We start from the raw sequence: 19,058 nt of genomic DNA, 5'->3' as shown, positions 1-19,058 counted from the left end.
TTCAAAAATGCCACAGGAATTTTGATAGGGATTACACTGAATCTGTAGATTTCTTTGTATAGTATGGACATTTTAACAATATTGCTTCTTTCAGTCCATGAGCACATATTATCTATTTATTTGTGTCTTCCTCAATTTCTTTCATTAATGTCTTACAGTTTTCAATATACAGGTCTTTTACCTCCTTGGTTAAATTTATTCCTAGATATTTTATTCTTTTTGATACAGTTGTAAATAAGATTGTTTTCTTTATTTCTCTATTAGTGTACAGAAATGCAACAAATTAGGTCCAATTCTCTAATGACTTTATTATATATTGAAAAGATACTACAATGAAAAAATTCTAAACACATGGTGTGATAAATAGCTTTTGATGTACATTTTAAAAGACTTGATAAGACCAAAGCTACTTGCAGCTGCCACACACGGTGTGGTAACCAGAATTTTCTTTAATCGGGGAGTGGAAGTAGGGGCAACAAAGCCTGTAGCGTGGGAATAAAAGAGATACTACAAACTAACTACTTCTCTCTTAAAAGTGGGAAGAGATAAGGTTCACAATGCTGACTCAAAATCATATAGAGGTTAAATAGAAAAAATACAAAACAAAAATAAAAGCCATGAGTTTGGAACAGGTTCCTAAATGGGCTATCATTTACAAGCACATTGGAGGGGCTGATGACAACCAAGTTGCAGAAAGAGCATGGCTTTGGAGCCAGAAAGGTCTGCACTAAATCCTTAATATGACTCTCAGTGGCCCTGTGGGGACCTTTCCTGCCTGGCCTAGTTCAGTGTCCTCCTAATGATCTTGTTGATCCAGTCTCCATCCAGTCCAATTCATCCTTCACAATCCTATCGCCATTACTTCCTAAGAGCCCTATGCTTAAAGGTCATGTTTAAGATAAAATACTCAGCAAGGCCCTTATTCTCATAAGGCTCTTGTCAATCTGATTCAAACTCACTTCTTTAGACCTGTGGACCCCTTCCCTCACTCACTCTGTGCTCCAACTTGATTCCAACTCTGGCATCATCCGAGGCCTTTGACAGCTCAAAATCTCTGCTGTTCCCCCGCCTGGAATGCCCATTTTACCCTTCTTTATCTGGCAAACTCCTACTCATTCTCTAAGGCCCAATGAAGAGTCCTCTCCATGAGGAAGTATTTCCTAACTCCCCTAGGCAGTTATCCTTGTTATCCCTTGTTATCCAAAGATATCATATTTCAGTCACTTACCGTACTGCACTGAAATGAGCAGTTTACCTACTCAGCCCCCTCCTCTAATCCCATGACTTCCTCTTCCTCTCACTGACACCCACAAAACTCAGACAGTGAGTATCTCTAAGGCAGGATTATCTCTGGATACCCAGTGCCTAGTGTCTACCAAGTATCCAATAAATATTTATTCAATAAAAATGAATAAATGAGTGAGTGAATGAATGAATACCTTGATGGCACCCTGAGTAGCTAAAATCTAAGAAGTTTGATGAATAGGATTTGTGACGATCAAAGGAAGAATAAAGAGATAAAAGGATGGATGTGATTTCATAAAGTGATAAAATATATATATATATTACTTAAGGGCTACAAACGGCCATGAATAATAAATACAAATATTATTTATGGGTACAAAGGTAAGTGCATTATTTACCCTAGAGGCTAGAACTACTCTTTCTAAGCCATTACTATCCTGATGGGTCAAAATGTTTTTTGGCACACACAGTTAAGTTATAAAATGTGAACTATGCATCTGTCCAACAATAACAAAGAAGAGTTTAACCTAGTAAGTGGTATCAACTCCTTCTGTGCCTCTATAATCCATTTATCTAAATCCTACTTAGTTGGAGGATTAGAGTTCTCATATATCTCAATAGCTCTACATTTAGCCAAATGGTTCATATATATAGTAAACCAGGCTGTACAAATCAGCTATCTGGTTTCACAAAAGAAAGTAAAAGTTTCGCGCGACACGTACATTTTCCTAGAAAGAAAAGAATACAAAGGAAGGAAATTAGGATCATGCCAAACAAGCAATTAAAAAGTGTCCAAAGATAGATTTTTTTTTCCTAAGTCCCCAAAAGAAGAACTGGCCAAAAATTCTAAAGGAAGCAGCCAAAAGAACCACTAAAAACAGACCTGAACTCTCAACGGAGACTTCAGAGTAACAGGGAAAAGTTTTATCGAAATATACACCAGATCTCAAACATCTACATAAAAAAAGAACACTAGAACAGTAATTTTTAAAAAGCAGTAGTGGTACAGGTGGTTAAATGTACCACAAAATAATTAAAATACAAATTACAAAGAACATTTTTACCATAAGTTTTCATCAAATAAGAACAGATATAGGAATTTAACTAATACCACCTGCAAAATAACTAGAACATATTTACTGAAATAAATATATTTATTTGAAATAAATATGAACATCCCTTAGGTTTGGGGAAAACTCCTGCTAATCTTTGACCTAACAGTGGGTATATACTGGTGAGGACCAGGAGTGCAGGAAACAAATATTAGTATGCACTGAGTCTTAAAGAAATTAGAGATGAGAAACCTAACTGAATCAGAATCACAAGGATGTGAAACATGCCTCCCCTGGTCTTATGAAATACAGGATATTTCTTTGTGGAAAAGTATGATCGTAATCTCAATCCAAATGGTGTACCAAATTATATTTGTCAAAATAATGCATGTTTATGACCTATGGTAATCATAACTGAACTTAGGCTTAAATTTTCTGACAAAATCACCTGCTTACCCTTAGCAGAAGAAAGAAGGCTGCCTGATGATAGTTGCTTCTAGTTTACACTTCAATGATGCCATTATTACATTTGAACATATTATAAGTTAGTGACAGACTGCAAACTAGCCACTAAATTAATTCTTAATTTGTTAACCCCATTAACCAAAAGGTGAGACCAACTTCTAGCATCACCTATACAATTCAAATTTATCTGAAATGTGTACAATAATCATATCTATATAGTTTTATAATAAGGAAAAAACCTAAAAACTGCAAGTGATATCAAATGAAACATAAATTTCCAAACAACGCTGACATGTAAACACAATTCCATGGGAAAGCTTATATTCAGTAATATTGGACTACTATGCCTTTTTTTCTCCTTAAGTGTCCTTTGTGGAAATGAATACTAGCTATTTCTATATTACCTTCACAATATTCAACTTCTCTCCTGCTTTTCCTAGAAAAAAGTAAAACTAAGAAAGCTTATATTCTTTAAATTTCAATAGTTTTTATTACTTTGTTCAAATACTAAGTTTAAAATTATGTGGGCTGTGATTAAGAGATGTATTAATTAGCAAGTAAAGTTACAAAATGTATCTTATTGTTTCTAAATTAATGGTTAGAGCATGGACTCCACCATTATGCCTAGGCTCAAATCCCACGTCTGCCACTTATCAGCCCTGTGATCTTGACCAAGTTACTTAACCTCTCTGTCCTCAGTTTTCCAAACAGTAAAATAAAAAGAGCTAATAACAGTAGAGTTGTAGTTAGACAGCTAACAGTTAATATAGCTAACATGCTCAGAACAGTAATCTCTATAGAGGTGTTTGCTGTTGTTATTTAAATCTTTAAAAGAAGCTGAGAAAGGTGTCGCACAGATTTCATTTTATCTAAATTTTTCTTTTAAAAATATTTGAAAGAATAAAAAGCTCTTCCTCCCTTCAAAACTCTCACAGCCCTAATAGTCTTAACTTCCCTAGAAATTCTACAATAACTTGGATGATAAATAACTCCTAAAATGAAAAGCCACATAGATTTTCATCTCCTTCCTAATTCAATAAAACACAATTGTGTTAACTTTTAGGGCATTCTGGAATTTGGAGCACTTGGCAAATAGTGAAATAGAATTATAAGTTAGTCTCAGACTATGATTATTAAAATTCTCAGTTATTCTTTCTCCCTTTGTCTTGTTTACTCTGTTACTAAAATGGGGGTATAAAATGGCCCCTAAAAGCCTCCTACAACAGAAGTTGGTATGACTGAACACCAATACTACCTTTATCACTTCCATAATAATAGAATACTGTTTTACTGAGAGCACACCAGCGTTTCTGCCATTCAAATCCCAGAAAGCTGTGATCTACAATAAAGGGGGAAAAGGAACAGTTTTAGATAACACACATTACACATACAGCATAAATGTAACGCCATTTCCTTATTATAAAAGGAAAAGTTTGTTGACATGATTTCTAAGACTTCTGTTAGCTCTAAAAGTCTATGACTAATTAACTTGTATCTTCTTCTCCAAGAAACAAACAAAAACAAAGCTAAAAGGAATAAAGTGACACAGAGATAGGGCTGCTACACTTGCGGTTACCATACTTTCCTGACAGGGACTGTCCAAAGGGCATGTGACGACACACCTTTGAGACAACGGATTCATATGGGTCTCATTTTCTCATCTGTTATAAAGGGGGAGGAGGGCATGAGGAGTTGACCTAGATTACTTCTATTATCTCTTTCAGCTTTAAAATTCAGCTAAGAAAACCAAGGAAAGCAAATGGAATATAAATAGAAAGGCCCAAAGGGACTACCTGTGAGAAAAGCAAAATGGTAATGAAGAGACTTTCTGCTTTCTGTTTCCCATAATAACACCACGTCCATATTTCATTTCCATTATATATTGGTGCTGAAAGAGTGAGACCATATGGTCAACTCCCAATTATCATAGCCAATGGAGAGGAACACCGAATGGATAACAGAAAATGGCAGACAATACGCCAGGCTTGATGTGAACCCCAGCAGACATGGTGTACACCAGGTCAGGTGCAGGATAACGGGCTGCTCAGTGGGGTGGGAGAACAGTGAGAAATCCCATCCTTGAGAATACTGTCATGGCCCACAGCCTTCCTCTAACAGACAAAAAACAGCTCCTGAATCATTTACAAATCACCAAGATTGGCAACAAAAAACCTGACCAAACGTTTTGTTACCAAAAATTATTTAGAGCTAAAAACTATGTTTTGTGGTTGGGATAATGTTATTCAGATTTTCCTACAGTTTAAAAACTCTTCAATCACGTAAAGAGAATATTGGCTCCATATGTATACTGCATGCATGTTTTACATAAGGATAAACCCATTTTAGATTTTTCTTTTAGAATCTTACAGTTTACCTTTTCTACGTTTTTCAAGGTAGCCAGCCTTTAAAACAAAAGGAAGGTCCTGTGCTGCAATTGGAGGAAACTGGTTTCCTGTGGGAAGTAGAGGAGGAAAAAAAAGTAGTGAGTAATCCATCTTAGAAAAACCAAGTACCAGATCTCATTAGGTTCAGTGTACTTGCAGTTACCCAAATTAATTAAATTCAAGTGTATTAGCTTTGTCTCAGGTCCATTCCATAAACTTGTCTCTCTCCTGTAAATCTCAAGAGGAAAAAAGTGTTCTGAATTCCTATATCTTAATATATTATAATCCCCCAAACATAGTAATATTATGTAACCGGATGATCTCTACAGGGCAATACTTTATGATCTACATTCTCCAGGGAAAGGATCAGGGAACTACTATCAATAAATGCCATAAATCCCCGAAAGAGAAGTTAAGAATTTCAAATAAATCACATAAGCTTCTTTCCATTTATATTAACACTTCAAGAATTTTAATGCTTGTTGGGGGTGCCTGGGTGGCACAGCGGTTAGGCGTCTGCCTTCGGCTCAGGGAGTGATCCCGGCGTTGTGGGATCGGGCCCCGCATCAGGCTCCTCCGCTAGGAGCCTGCTTCTTCCTCTCCCACTCCCCCTGCTTGTGTTTCCTCTCTCGCTGGCTGTCTCTCTCTGTCAAATAAATAAATAAAATCTTTATATAAAAAAAAAAAGAATTTTAATGCTTGTTGACTCTTAACCTGCATATCTCTATTCCTACCAAGTAAAACATACAATGATTTTTTCCCCAAAAAAATCAAATGCTAAAATTTATTTCTCTGGATACACAGCAAAAACAGAGAAATCTTGAAGACATTCAACGGAATGCTTTAGGTTTTTCTATGACATTTGAGAGTCCAAAATTAGGTAAAACAATCTAATAGAGGGACGCCTGGGTGGCTCAGTCAGTTAAGTGCCCAATCCTTAATTTCGGCTCAGGTCATGATCTCGAGGTCCTGAGACTGACCCAATGTCAGGCTCTGTGCTCAGCGCAGAGTCTGCCTGGCCCTCTGCCCTTCCCGCCACTTGCGAGCACGCTCTCTCTCTCAAATAAATAAATAAAATCTTTTTTAAAAAATCCTGAAAATAGAACTATCATAAACAAATATTAGATACCTACAAAAAATTGAAAAATTAAGGCAAAAGTTAAGTCAATTAGAAATCCTATATTCATGGTCATGAATAATAGGTTGTTCGGTAATTTCCTAAGTGTTCAATATTTTTACAAACATCATTATAACTATAATACAGTTATCTCATCATTTTACTGGAACTCTAACAAGTGAAAAACAACCAATCTAATGAAAATTTTTATGGAATATACCCAATGGAAATAGCATCAATATAGTTTATAATTTTTTTTTAAAAAATGTTTTGATAGGAAATTTATCATAACACAAATTCATCATAGAATTACCAGGTAAGTTTTTTTTTAAAATAATATTATAGGAATCATAGTAATTATAAAATCACAGATATTTTTCCTTAATAAAGTTTAAAATTAAAGCACCAATTTCAGTTCCATGGTGGATCAATTTTATTCAATAAACAAAACAATATCATTAAAGTATATTTTAAATAGCTCACTGATTTTGAAATGTATATAAAATTTTAGGGAGAGCCAATACAAACAATTGACTAGTTGTTTGGTACATGTATCCGTGTTTCTTTTTTCAGAATAAACTTGATCCATACAAAGGTAAAAATGTTGTATATTTTACTGTAATATTTTATATTTAATATTTTGTATATAAGTCAGTATTTCATGCATTGTAATTTTGTATAAAGGTAGAAAATGCTTTCTGTTTTGTTTCCTGTATCTTTCCAGATGATGCCCAGTATCTTGCAGACATTCCTGGCTGCCTAAAGGGTACCCTGAGTACTTAGCTTTAGGAACAGTCTATAAATGAGCTTCAGTTCCCAGAGCTATTACTGGCTCAGAACTCATTATTCCACAAGTACAATTTAATTACATTTTACTTAACATTTGCACAAAGAAAGTTAGACGCATTTTCTCTGTTTCTAGAGAATATATAATAGATACAAAGACACAGAGTTGCCAACACATTTTTTTTCTTATTCTAAAAAATTTTAAGTACAAAAACTCACCAGTATACCTGGAAACTAAAACAAAACAAAACAAAAAGGCTGTGTCCTAGCAAGGCAGAGAAACCTAAACTTAGCTGGGACATAAATATTAAATAAAATGGTTTTGTGCTCTAGCAGATACCTAAACACTGAGTTTTACACTGATACTGACTTTCAGATGCATGGTATAAGGTTAGAGAGGTCTGTGATGACATCCCAGCACTGCAAATCTGTGACTTTCCTTAGCTCACGAAGCCTTTCGGATATCAGCTTCCTCATCTAAATAAAACATGAAAAACTTAGATTAGATCATCTCTAAGGCCCTCCCAATCTTCGGATTCCATGAAACATAGCCACATTCATGTTTTTCTTGTACTTTCAGTAACAAATGGCCAAGCTCCAAGATGGATTCAATTTTCAATGATATCAAATGTGGAATCCGTACGAAACATATTTTTGGTAGAGCAACTGATAACTTCCTTTAGATCTAGCAAAGAATTGTTTTCTGCCTTTTAAAGGCTGATTCCTAGCTAGAATCTTGGCCTGGAAGATCCGTGAAAGAAATATATAAATTAGGGGTGCCTGGGTCGCTCAGTTGGTTAAGTATCTGCCCTCAGCTCAGGTCATGATCCCAGGGTCCTGGCATCGAGCCCCACATCAGGCTCCTTGCTCAGAAGGGAGTCTGCTTCTCTGTCTCCCTCCGCCTGCCACTCCCCCTGTTTGTGCTCCCTCTCTCTCTCTGTCAAATAAATGAATAAAATCTTAAAAAAAAAGAAATATATACATTAAATATTTTTCATATTCTAATAATTCTCCCTCAACATGGAAAATCTGAAATTTCAAATCTTTTTTATTGGTTTTTTTAGTGGCAAAAATTATTATGTATTCAATGGATATATCAAACAACAATAATCTTTAAGAAAATAATCACTACAGTAACTAAAAGATTGCTAATGACGTTAGCGTAGCATTGCTCCTTTCACAGAGCTTATTTTCTCATTTCCCATTATTACTTTTTTCAGAAAGGACTGATCAATGATATGCTAGTACTGCTGATCTCTAAGCCTAATATGATATTTCCCTTTTAAAAAAAAATAGGCTCATATCATGCTTAGACACAAAAATGGTCAGCTTCCTATTAGCAGGACCACAGAATTCCCAGGGGAATGAAGCCTTGGGACTGATATAGTGACTCATGTGATGACACTGGGGGCAAAAGCAGAGGTTGCAACTCTCAGGTTTACCATCTGTTGGTCTCTCCGCCCCTTTGTAAAGTGGCAAGTCACTCTGAAAGCCACCAAGCAAAAACTGAATAACTATTAGGGTAATTTGAGTTTGCCTTTATTAACTCTACTTCTTGAAATGGAAATTCCAATAGCCTCATGAGAGTTCTACCATGTCTTCAATAGGTCTATCTGAAACCAAAGAAGAAAACAGCTATATGCATGCAGGAAATACTTCATGAATATGACCCAAAAGATACCTAAGGTTTTGTTGAGTCCAGTCAAAAACTTCTATTTTATATCAAAAATATATATACATATATAATTGTGACTGCTATTAATTTTCTTGGAAATCTACCACAATATGCAAAATTCAAATGGCAATCATAGAATAATTAAGGGAATAACTTAGAATCAGAATTAAGAAAAATCTGAAATCAAGGGTGTTCACCAATATCCACTAAAATAATGTCAAAAAGTCATAGATCAAAAGTATGTGGATTTTATTATCCATACAGTTACGTCATCCTTCCCATTCACTTAAAACTGCTTCTTTTACTTTGGAGTACAAATCCAAATTTGTTTGTTTGTTTTTTTTTTTATTAATAATGATTTTTTATTATATTATGTTAGTCACCATACAGTACATCCCCGGTTTTCGATGTAAGGCTCGATGATTCATTAGTTGTGTATAACACCCAGTGCACCATGCAATATGTGCCCTCCTTACTACCCATCACCGGTCTATCCCATTCCCCCACCCCCCTCCCCTCTGTAGCCCTCAGTTTGTTTCTCATAGACAAATCCAAATTTGAACTGCCTAAGCACATGTCTGAAGACTGCTTTTTTAGATAAATGTTTAATATAGGAGCACCGTCCCTAGCTCATAAAATTAGATGGAAAGAAAATCTCTTTAAGATTTTCAGATTCTTTGGACTAACTTCTTAGACCATGAGGTACCACATTCTTATAACATATTAAAATTATTTCTAATGGAATTAAAAAATGTTTTATCTAAAAATTCCAGAGGTTACTGATTTGTGGAAACCCTTGTAAGACTCGCTCACCTATTTATAAGGATGAACGCATATCAATATATTGAATCAGTCATTTAAAAATAAGGTTCAATATGAGAAATTTCACCCTACAAACAAGGCTACTATTTCATATAGTATTTTTATATGGGCACCCTTTATGCTTTTATATTTTGGTAAAGGCTATTTTTTAATAATATATCATTAAATTTCACATAAAGATTTTATTTTTCTTTTAAATAGAGATGATAAGGAGGACACGTATTGCATGGTGCACTGGGTATTATACGCAACTAATGAATCATGGAACTTTACATCAGAAACCAGGGATGTACTGTATGGTGACTAACATAATATAATAAAAAATATTATTATAAAATAAATAAATAGAGATGGTAACTATTTCATAGGACTGGTTTTTATTTTTTTATTTTTTAAGTAATCTCTACACCCAACATGGGGCTCAAACAAGATCAAGCGTCTCATGCTCTAGGGACTGAGCCAGCCAGGCATTCCAAATTTTACAGGAAGATCTTAAATCAAATTTGATCTCCTATATAGAGTAACTTCTCAGCTACTCTGTGTCTGCCTACATTATTTTTGTTTTTTGGTTTGGTTTGGTTTGGTTTGTTTTAGTGGCTTAAAACAAAGCAAATTTATTATCTCATAGTTCTGGAAGTCAGAAGTCCAAAAAGCATCTCCCTGGGCTAAAATGAAGATGTCAGCAGGGCTGTGATCCTTCTGGAGGCTCTCAGGAAGAATCTATTTCCTGGCCTTTCCAGCTCCCAAAGTCTGACCTATTTCATTGGCTCTTGTCCCCCTTCCATCTTCAAAGCCAGCAATGGCCAGTTGAGTCTTTCTCCCAATGCCCTCTCTGGTTCTGATTTTTTCAGCTCCTTCTTAAGGATTCTTGTATTTACTTTGGGCCCACCTGGATAATCTTCTTATTTTAAGGTCAGCTGACTGGCAACCTCATTCCACCTGCAACCTTAATTCCCCCTTGCCAGGTATCAACATATTCGCAGGCTCCAAAAATAAGAATGTGGACTTCTTTGGGGGGCTATTATTGTGCTCACTGAATCCCTCATTATATATACCAATTGGCTACTGGTTTTATCTCTGTGTGTGTGTGTGTGTGTGTGTGTGTGTGTATCTGACTCTATCTTAATCATCATCTCTGTCGCCAGAAAAAATTAAATTCAGGGGAAAAAACCGCCTTTTTATAAAGTCCGTGATGTATAAATACTTTGAGAAAAAGAGATACAAGCTTAAGATGGAAATACTTTTTACTTCAGTTAAAAATAAAATTCTAAACATATCACAATTTTCACAGATACTCTAAATAATATAAAACAATTATGAACTGAATTTTAATTTAATGTTCATCTTTAACACAAAAAGGTGTCCCCAACCTGATTTTGCATCTTAGAATTGTGGTTAAAACCCTGGATCTTGGATTCAAATTGCAGCTTGACCTCTAATTCTGTGATGTAAACAAGTTACTTAATTTCATTAACTTTACTTTTCAGATCCTTCAACATAAGTAATAATGGAGAATTACTGTGTAGATTTAGTAGGGTAGTACTTAAGATTAAGAAATGTTATTCAAATTTGCCAAGTCCAGTGTTCCATACACAAGAAAATAAGAAAGCTGAAAAAATAAACAACTGCAATAAAACTTGAAAGCCAAATACCTTTTAACAATGCAAATTCCTTTCCAGCTATAGATATTTGGAAAAAAAATCTGATGCATGAAAAGAATATTTGATGGTACTATACACAGCAAAGATTAGTATAAATGAAAAGGAACAATCTTAATTCATTTATTAAATAAATATTTACTAGTGTATATTATGTGCCAGGCCCTTTTCTAAATATTACCTAAGGTAGGCAGCCAGGAAAAATAAACTCGACCTACTGAAAATTTGTTGAAAGCATTTTAAAAGAAAAGTCAAATAACTTATGCATAAAATTTAATGAATAATAGTAATTGGTCTTCCTCCTTCCATACGTGTACTACCTCTGTATGAAACACACCTTTTCATATCCCTAGACTATAAGTTCTAAGCATTCTTTTTTAAAAGCATCATAATTTAACAAATATACATAAACAAATATTAGCATGGTTCGGTAGGGTAATAATAACTGCAATAACTAATATTTATTAAGCTTTTACCACAAGTTAAACATGATACAAGTCATTATCTCATTTCCCTCTCACACAGCTCCAAGAGGTAGGCATTATTAGTTGCATGTTATCAATGGCAAATCAAGGCCACACACAGTAAGTGGTGGAACCAGGACCCCCACGGCTGTCCAACAAAGCCCATTCACAAAATGCCATGTACTATCATTGAGGAAATAAGTGAATGCCATCTACAGAAACTAAAAGACAACAATATTGAATTACTACTCTATGGCATTAATCACAATTATTTAAAATGAATTCCTTAACAGCAGAATGATATATTTAAAATATTTAACTTAAAATTTAAAATTCTAGGATGTTTGTTTCACTTCCTACAGGACTTTAGAGAAGTCCATTTTGCTTCCTAAACATGTCTTTTAAAAGATTCCCGTTTTGGTTTAAACACACACACACAAACATGCAACTTAGTAAAGGGAAAACAGATACTTATGGAAGGAAAAGGAAGCTCTTTTGCATGAAGTTTCCTCTAGCAAATTACATAAAAATTAGCAATGAATATAATTTAGACTGAAATCTTTAGCTCCTTTCCATTCAACTATGTTTTATTTTCCCATAGGTTGTAGGGCAGTTTTTGGGGGTTTTTTTTTTTTGCAAGCTGTTTTATGTTGTGAGCTTTAAACTATAAATTTTTACAATTATTTTCAGTATATGAACAACATTTTTCTAATTTGCAATAGTCTAAGTTCATTTTTATTCATTTATTTTTCCTATTTTGTGTACAAAAAAAAGAGAACCATTAATAATATAAGCTCATATCTTAAGTGTCTGAAATAGGAGTATGCAGAGTTAGAATGTCTTCCAAATCACATAATATAATAAGGCATATGTTTTTGTTTTACCTTGAAGAAAGAGAACACATATATAAACAATTGTCATTCTATTCCCATCTCCCAAAAGAATATTCCTGAGGGGTGGTTAAAATAAATTAAAAATATCTAGTATGAAAACCATCAAATATGAAATTATTCTGAATTAAGACTCTACTTACAACCCTATTCTGATTACTTGATTACCAAAATGGGCTTGGTTACTAAAGTAAAATCATTTCCAAACATTCATCATGCTTTAGTATTTATTACCTATTTCTATTTAAGAAAACAACTCTCTAATTTTTATTTAAATCAAAAAGCCTTTGGCATTTCACCTCTTCTGCCAAAGTGCTGAAGTATCCTCTTAAAACACATGGGTGTTCTCTGTCTTTCCTTCCTTTCTCTCTCTCCCTCACTCTCTCTCTCCTTAGAACTCTCTCTCTCTCTCACACACACACACACACACACACACACACAATTTATCTCCTTCGGTCTGACACAGGTCTTTCCACAGGTCTCTGGTTTCAACATAGGTATGAAATTAACACATTCTTATCTATTATTATTATTGCTTCATTCCCCCGCCCCCAAAGCATCTTAGAGGCATTTGTGCAGATACATTTGGTATGGAAATTAAAACAAACAGGAGAAAATTGTGTGTATACAGAGAGAAAGCAAATGCCTGAATTTTAAAAATGTTAATGCTAAATTTCTGTTGAAAAATCTCCTCCTAGCCTTACGGGTTTTTCCCTTGTAAGTTAATGACTTGAGAAAAACTAAATGAAGGATATAACAGGAATTATTTGTACTATTCTCGAAACTTTTCTATAAATGACATTATTTCAAATTTTAAAAAATAAAAGTAATCAATCAAGGCAAAACTAGGAGTCAGGGTAGAACACAAAACAAGTTGGAACTACAAAGTTATTTACACTTAGCGGGAGTGGGCCAAAAATTCAGTTATAAGCTTTATAACAACCAACGTGAAGGAAGAAATAATAAATTATGTAATTCATTACCCATAAAATAAATACAGATCATTGCTCAGGGAGGAATATATAACAACTATTCCTGGTTCCTGGTACTGAAATGAGAAAGAAATCTTTCCCATGTGTTCTCAATGTCCTCAATAACATTGTTACAGTATGTAAAATAAAAGTTTCCCAGGGCTGCTTTGTATAACATCACTCATGTCAAGCCAACAGCACAATACCAAAGCAAAATTTACTAAAAGTAATTCTATACAGCACAAAACCTGGTAGCCCAAGCATACAGCCCCCAAACAGCTTTGTTAAACTCAAGGATAAGACCATAGAATACCTACAGGAATAGACACCTTGCACATTTTTCAGACAATCCTTCCAAACACACTATTTGTCTTGGTCAAACTTTCAGTAAATATTAAATCCCAAGCAGATGATATGATCCCTGCAAGAAACCAATACGGCTCTTCTATGTTACTGCTTGTGAGCCATATCCCTTAACAATCAGCCAAGCTGGGGGAAATGTTGAGTACTCTTATTTATAAATGTACATATAAATTTATAAAGTATAATAGCTTTACAGGGACATATGCCTGGATGAAGATCACCCTAACACAGAACAAATCAGCAATTGCTTATAAAATTCCTAACTCAGTGCCAGAATAATTCTAGCTTGCAAAAAGTTAGAGCATATGCCTACCTCACATAACCAAAACATCCGCAGAACAGCATGTTGCTGGGAATGATAAAATGCCCAGGCCTACTCTTTACTATGAACTGCTGATCATCCGTACATCTGGGTAACCGAAAGAATTAGAAAGCATTGTTATGTATGTAACAGAGCAAATTACTAAAGAACACACATTAAAACTTCAATATTAGAAGAGTCGATGTATCGCATTTTTTTCTAGTATCTGAAAATAAAAGCACACTGCACGCTTAATCCTCCTTCTGATCCATAGCTTCAGAGCGGAATAACTGTTAACAGCCATATGTGAGACGGGCCAGGGAGAGAAACCTTCATGTGGCACCACCTACAATATTAGGTTAAAATCATGTATTCATAAGTTTGTCTTTTTCACTAGACTTTGAGCAAGGGATCATAAGACGGTGCTTCTCAAACTTAAGCGTGCATCAACATCACCAAGGGTACTTATTTAAAATGCGGAAGTACAGGGGCACCTGGGTGGCTCGGTCGGTTAAGTGGCTGCCTTCGGCTTGGGTTATGATCCCAGGGTCCTGGGATCGGGCCTGGTGTTGGCCTCCCTGTTTGGCGGGAGCCTGCTTCTCCCTCTTCTCCCCATTTGTGTTCTCTCTCACTATCTCTGTCACTATCTGTCTCTCTCTCTCTCAAATAAATAAATACACAAAAATTTAAAAATAAATAAATAAATAAATAAATAAATAAATAGAATAAAGTGCCGAAGTACAATTTTGAAGTAAAACACCTACAGGGCTCTTAGTGGTATGTTTTTAAAACTTCATTTCATACTTGTCTTATAGGATTTTAAAAATATGCTCTAAGATAATGTTCAGTGCAAAATCAAAAGAATGTCACTAAGTCGATAAAATATAGTTCTGCAACCAGCATAACACTGAAAACAGAAGGGAAATGTCAGATACATAAATGACCATGAGGAGGGTGATTTTTATTTACGGAATATCTAACTTCTGAGTCATTAAAATAATTTTATAAAAATATAATACCTCTTTCCCCATAGCTGGCATGGTCCCCCACTGATGAGGTGTAGGGGAAGAAGGAACTGACAGGGAAACTGAGAGAGAGAGCCGAGAGAGCAGGAAAGGGTCATCACAACTGAGAGCAAAGAGGTCATCCTCCTTTTCCCTCCCCACCTTAATGCCCCTTTAATAACACTCCAATTCAGTCCTGAACTTTCTAACAGCCAACGTAAAGTAAGAATTACAATAAAAAGGAGAAAAAGAAATGGGAATGAAACAAATAGCATGAAAAGTGCCCATTTTGAGGCACATGATTTCAGCATATTTTTCAAAAATGAGTATCCATGATATAAAAAAACAACTGCCAAATACAGAAACTAATATTTACCCTGAGTTAGACGTCGTAAGGCAATCCAGGAAATCTGTTCCCTGTGCGCTACCCCAGCCCTGGGTCCCCGAGCTGACACAGCCCAACTGTCGCTGGTCTCCTTTCCTCCCAGTTAAGAGTCGTCATTACCAGAACGATTTCACCACTGAAGTTTAAGATCTTGACTCAAATTAAACATGTCAGATTAAAACTCTGAAAAGGTACCTCATGGAATAAAATGGGTGCTAGCAACACACAACGGATGCAACTTTGTATAAACAGACGAGCCTCTCCAACCACCTGTGAGCACCAGCCAAGGCAGGTGGGCTGTGGCCTCGCACTGCGATGAAGCTGCCAGCGGTTACCTCAGGGGCGGGTAAGGCTGTGAAACAGTCTGAGTCTGGATCTGTACCTTGTTCATGAATATGTGAAACACACAATGACCTCTTAAAAACATGGGAAAAGACTTAAAATCCAAAAAATATACATCCCACTCCCATTTCATATGAATAAATGATAAGATATGATTTATTCAAAATCAAGGCAGATATGTTAGGCTCTTATGGTAAGATATTCCATTACACGTTTTCTACAAATTCAGCCTGTAATTAAATCATGGATGAATAGACCATGATGTATATTCTCACCACAAAAATATTTCTACATACATAATGTTACATCTATCTTCCCAATAATGAGATAATAGTTATTAAACAAATCAATGAATTCAATTAAGTTCCCTTCATCTGGATATCCTCAAGTCTCATGCAAGACTCAAAGTTGTAATGTGTTTTTTTGAATATCAAAATACATTAGAGAAAAGAAATAACTCTTGGGGCGCCTGGCTGGCTCAGTTGGTAGAACATACCACTCTTGATCTTGGGGTTGTGAGTTCAAGCCCCACGCTGGGCATAGGACCTACTTAAAAAAAAAAAAAAAACTCTTATAAATTCCTCACAGGATGAAAAATTATGGAAATTTAATATTTGGTCCAATGATCTCTCACCAACCATTAGAAATCACATATGGTATTACAATTCCATACATGGATAAGAATTAGTACAATCATTAATTTGTCAAATGATGACTTTTTCAAGGGGTGGGTAGCAAAAAATATTTGCATGGATGTCACAATAGACAATGAATTCCCACAAATCAATAAGAAAAAGATAAAGAGGGGCGCCTGGGTGGCTCAGTCGGTTAAGCATCTGCCTTTGGGGTCCTGGGCTCCCTGCTCAGCGGGGAGTCTACTTCTCCCTCTGCCTGCTGTTCCCCCTGCTTGTGCCCGCTCCCTCTGTCAAATGAATAAATAAAATCTTAAAAAAAAAAAAAAAGATACAGGGGCGCCTGGGTGGCACAGCGGTTAAGCGTCTGCCTTCGGCTCAGGGCGTGATCCCGGCGTTATGGGATCGAGCCCCACATCAGGCTCTTCTGCTATGAGCCTGCTTCTTCCTCTCCCACTCCCCCTGCTTGTGTTCCCTCTCTCGCTGGCTGTCTCTATCTCTGTCGAATAAATAAATAAAATCTTTAAGAAAAAAATAAAAAAATAATAAAAAATAAAAAATAAAAAAAAAGATACAGAATTTAACAGAAAAACAAGTGAAGAATATGAACCAGGCAATTCATAGAGTAAGTACAAAAGCCAATAAATACAAGAAAAGATAGTGTAGTGTTTACTAATCTACTGTCTCTCCCCCAGCTCTCCTCACCTTTACTAGAATGTAAGTTCCATGAACTCAGAGACCACGCTGTCTTGTCCACTGTGTACCCCAGTGCCAAATTAGTGCCTGGATACACAGTAAATGCTCATTAAATTTCGCTGAATGAATAAACTTCACTAAAACTAGAGAAAACAAAGTAAAACAGGATACTGCTTTTTAACTTTATGAGACATAAAAACTTTAGATTAATAACACCGACAGTGGGGAGGATGGAAAAGATGATATTCTCATGCATTCCTTCTGAGAATGGAACTTCCTATGGTTCTGTGCATGAGAATTTGACAATATCCTAAGAATTCAACTTCCAAGAATCTATCCTACAAAAATCAAGCACAGCTTCATTAACAGTGTATATGTCAGAATAGATTTTGAAACACAATTTGTGACAGAAAAATGGAACATGTCCAGCAAGAAAGACACTATGAAACCATTATAAATAATGCTTATTATTTAAATATGCTTGTGTAGGTCTATGTGTATTAATGTGGAAAGGTATGGACTAATGATCATGATACTTAAGTGAAAAACATAAGACATAAAATAATATGTATAGTGATATTCCATTTTTAATTTAATTTAGGAAAAAATGTCTGGAAGGACATATCCAGAACAATTAATAGTACTTACTTCTAGGGATTTTGTAGGGGGGGGGCGGAATGGAGGATAAAACTTTTCTTTGCTACAAGCATGTATTACTTTATAAGTTCACATAATAGAATTTTTTAAGTGAAAAAGAAAAAAAGAACATATACAGGTTTTTAAGTAATTTAAATGTTAAATCAATTTATATTATTTAAATCACAGCTAGAAAAGCTTTAACCACTAATCCAAAAGCTCTAGTTTAATCAATATGTGTAGTTTTAGGGTAAAATAATACAGCTTGAAAACAATCCTTTCAACTCATATGAAGGTATTCCACTTTGAGAATGTTCACGTACCTGGCTATTCTTCAAACAGGCCAAGCCTCATGTATCCATACAAGCTTTCATTCTGCCTAGAATGTGCTACCCCTCACCTTTCTTCTCTCTACCACGCCCGGCCACCTTCATTGCCTAGATAGCTTCCAGCTCACCCTTCAAGATCTAACTCAACTCTGAAAAGCCTTCCCATTGTGACATAATGAAAAATTCGCAAGAAAATGCATTTATTAAAAAAGATTAAAGGAAGGGCGCCTGGGTGGCTCAGTCAGTTAAGCATCTGCCTTCAGCTCAGGTCACTCTCCATCTGCTTGTGCTCTCTCTTGCTCTCTCTCTCTTTCAAAAAAAAGAAAAAAAAAGAAAGAAAAAATATTAAAGGAAGATATATTCTCTGATATTAGATCATTCTAATTCTTCCTACTGATTTTTTAGTGTTGTAAAAAAGTCACTTACGTGAAACAGAATAGTCATTGATTGTTAATTACCCAGATATTTCTGCATTTTCTAAAAATCTCAAATTGATTATAGAAACAAAACAAAACAAACCAAAGGCTTCAAGAAGCCAGTATTTTCTGGGGAAAATACTGATGGAATTTCAGAAGTCCACATGTACTAACCATGTTCTTGGCTGGAAAACAAGCATTTATGATGAATTTAAATTTTTTTCCAAAATGACATAATCTAAGTTTTTTGATATTACAAAAATAACACAATAATTTATTTTTTTTCTGTTCAACTTCAATGCCTTCAAACTGATTCATGTAAAAATATGCACAAAAATCATTGTGCCAGGCTATAACTGGTATTCCAAATTCCACCTGGAAAATGAATTTTATGGCTATCCTATAAACTTCTAAAATCCTGAAGT

The 19,058-nt window shown here is 35.2% G+C and overlaps 1 protein-coding gene across 3 annotated transcripts in view; it reads right to left on the bottom strand.

Annotated features, from left to right (window-relative positions):
• SKAP2 (src kinase associated phosphoprotein 2) overlaps positions 1 to 19,058 on the bottom strand; it is a 165,926-nt gene that overhangs the window by 66,771 nt on the left and 80,097 nt on the right. For all 3 annotated transcript variants that reach the window (XM_008686429.2, XM_008686427.2, XM_008686428.2), the window contains exons 5-6: positions 5,137 to 5,214; positions 4,018 to 4,101 (exon numbers count right to left, since the gene is read on the bottom strand). In XM_008686429.2, coding sequence (XP_008684651.1) covers positions 4,018 to 4,101; positions 5,137 to 5,214 — 162 coding nt within the window. The remainder of the gene's footprint in view (positions 1 to 4,017; positions 4,102 to 5,136; positions 5,215 to 19,058) is intronic.

Source organism: Ursus maritimus, unplaced genomic scaffold (assembly GCF_017311325.1).
Source record: "Ursus maritimus isolate PB19 unplaced genomic scaffold, ASM1731132v1 scaffold_3, whole genome shotgun sequence".
Taxonomy (NCBI): domain Eukaryota; kingdom Metazoa; phylum Chordata; class Mammalia; order Carnivora; family Ursidae; genus Ursus; species Ursus maritimus.
This window is presented reverse-complemented; position numbering and strand designations above follow the sequence as displayed.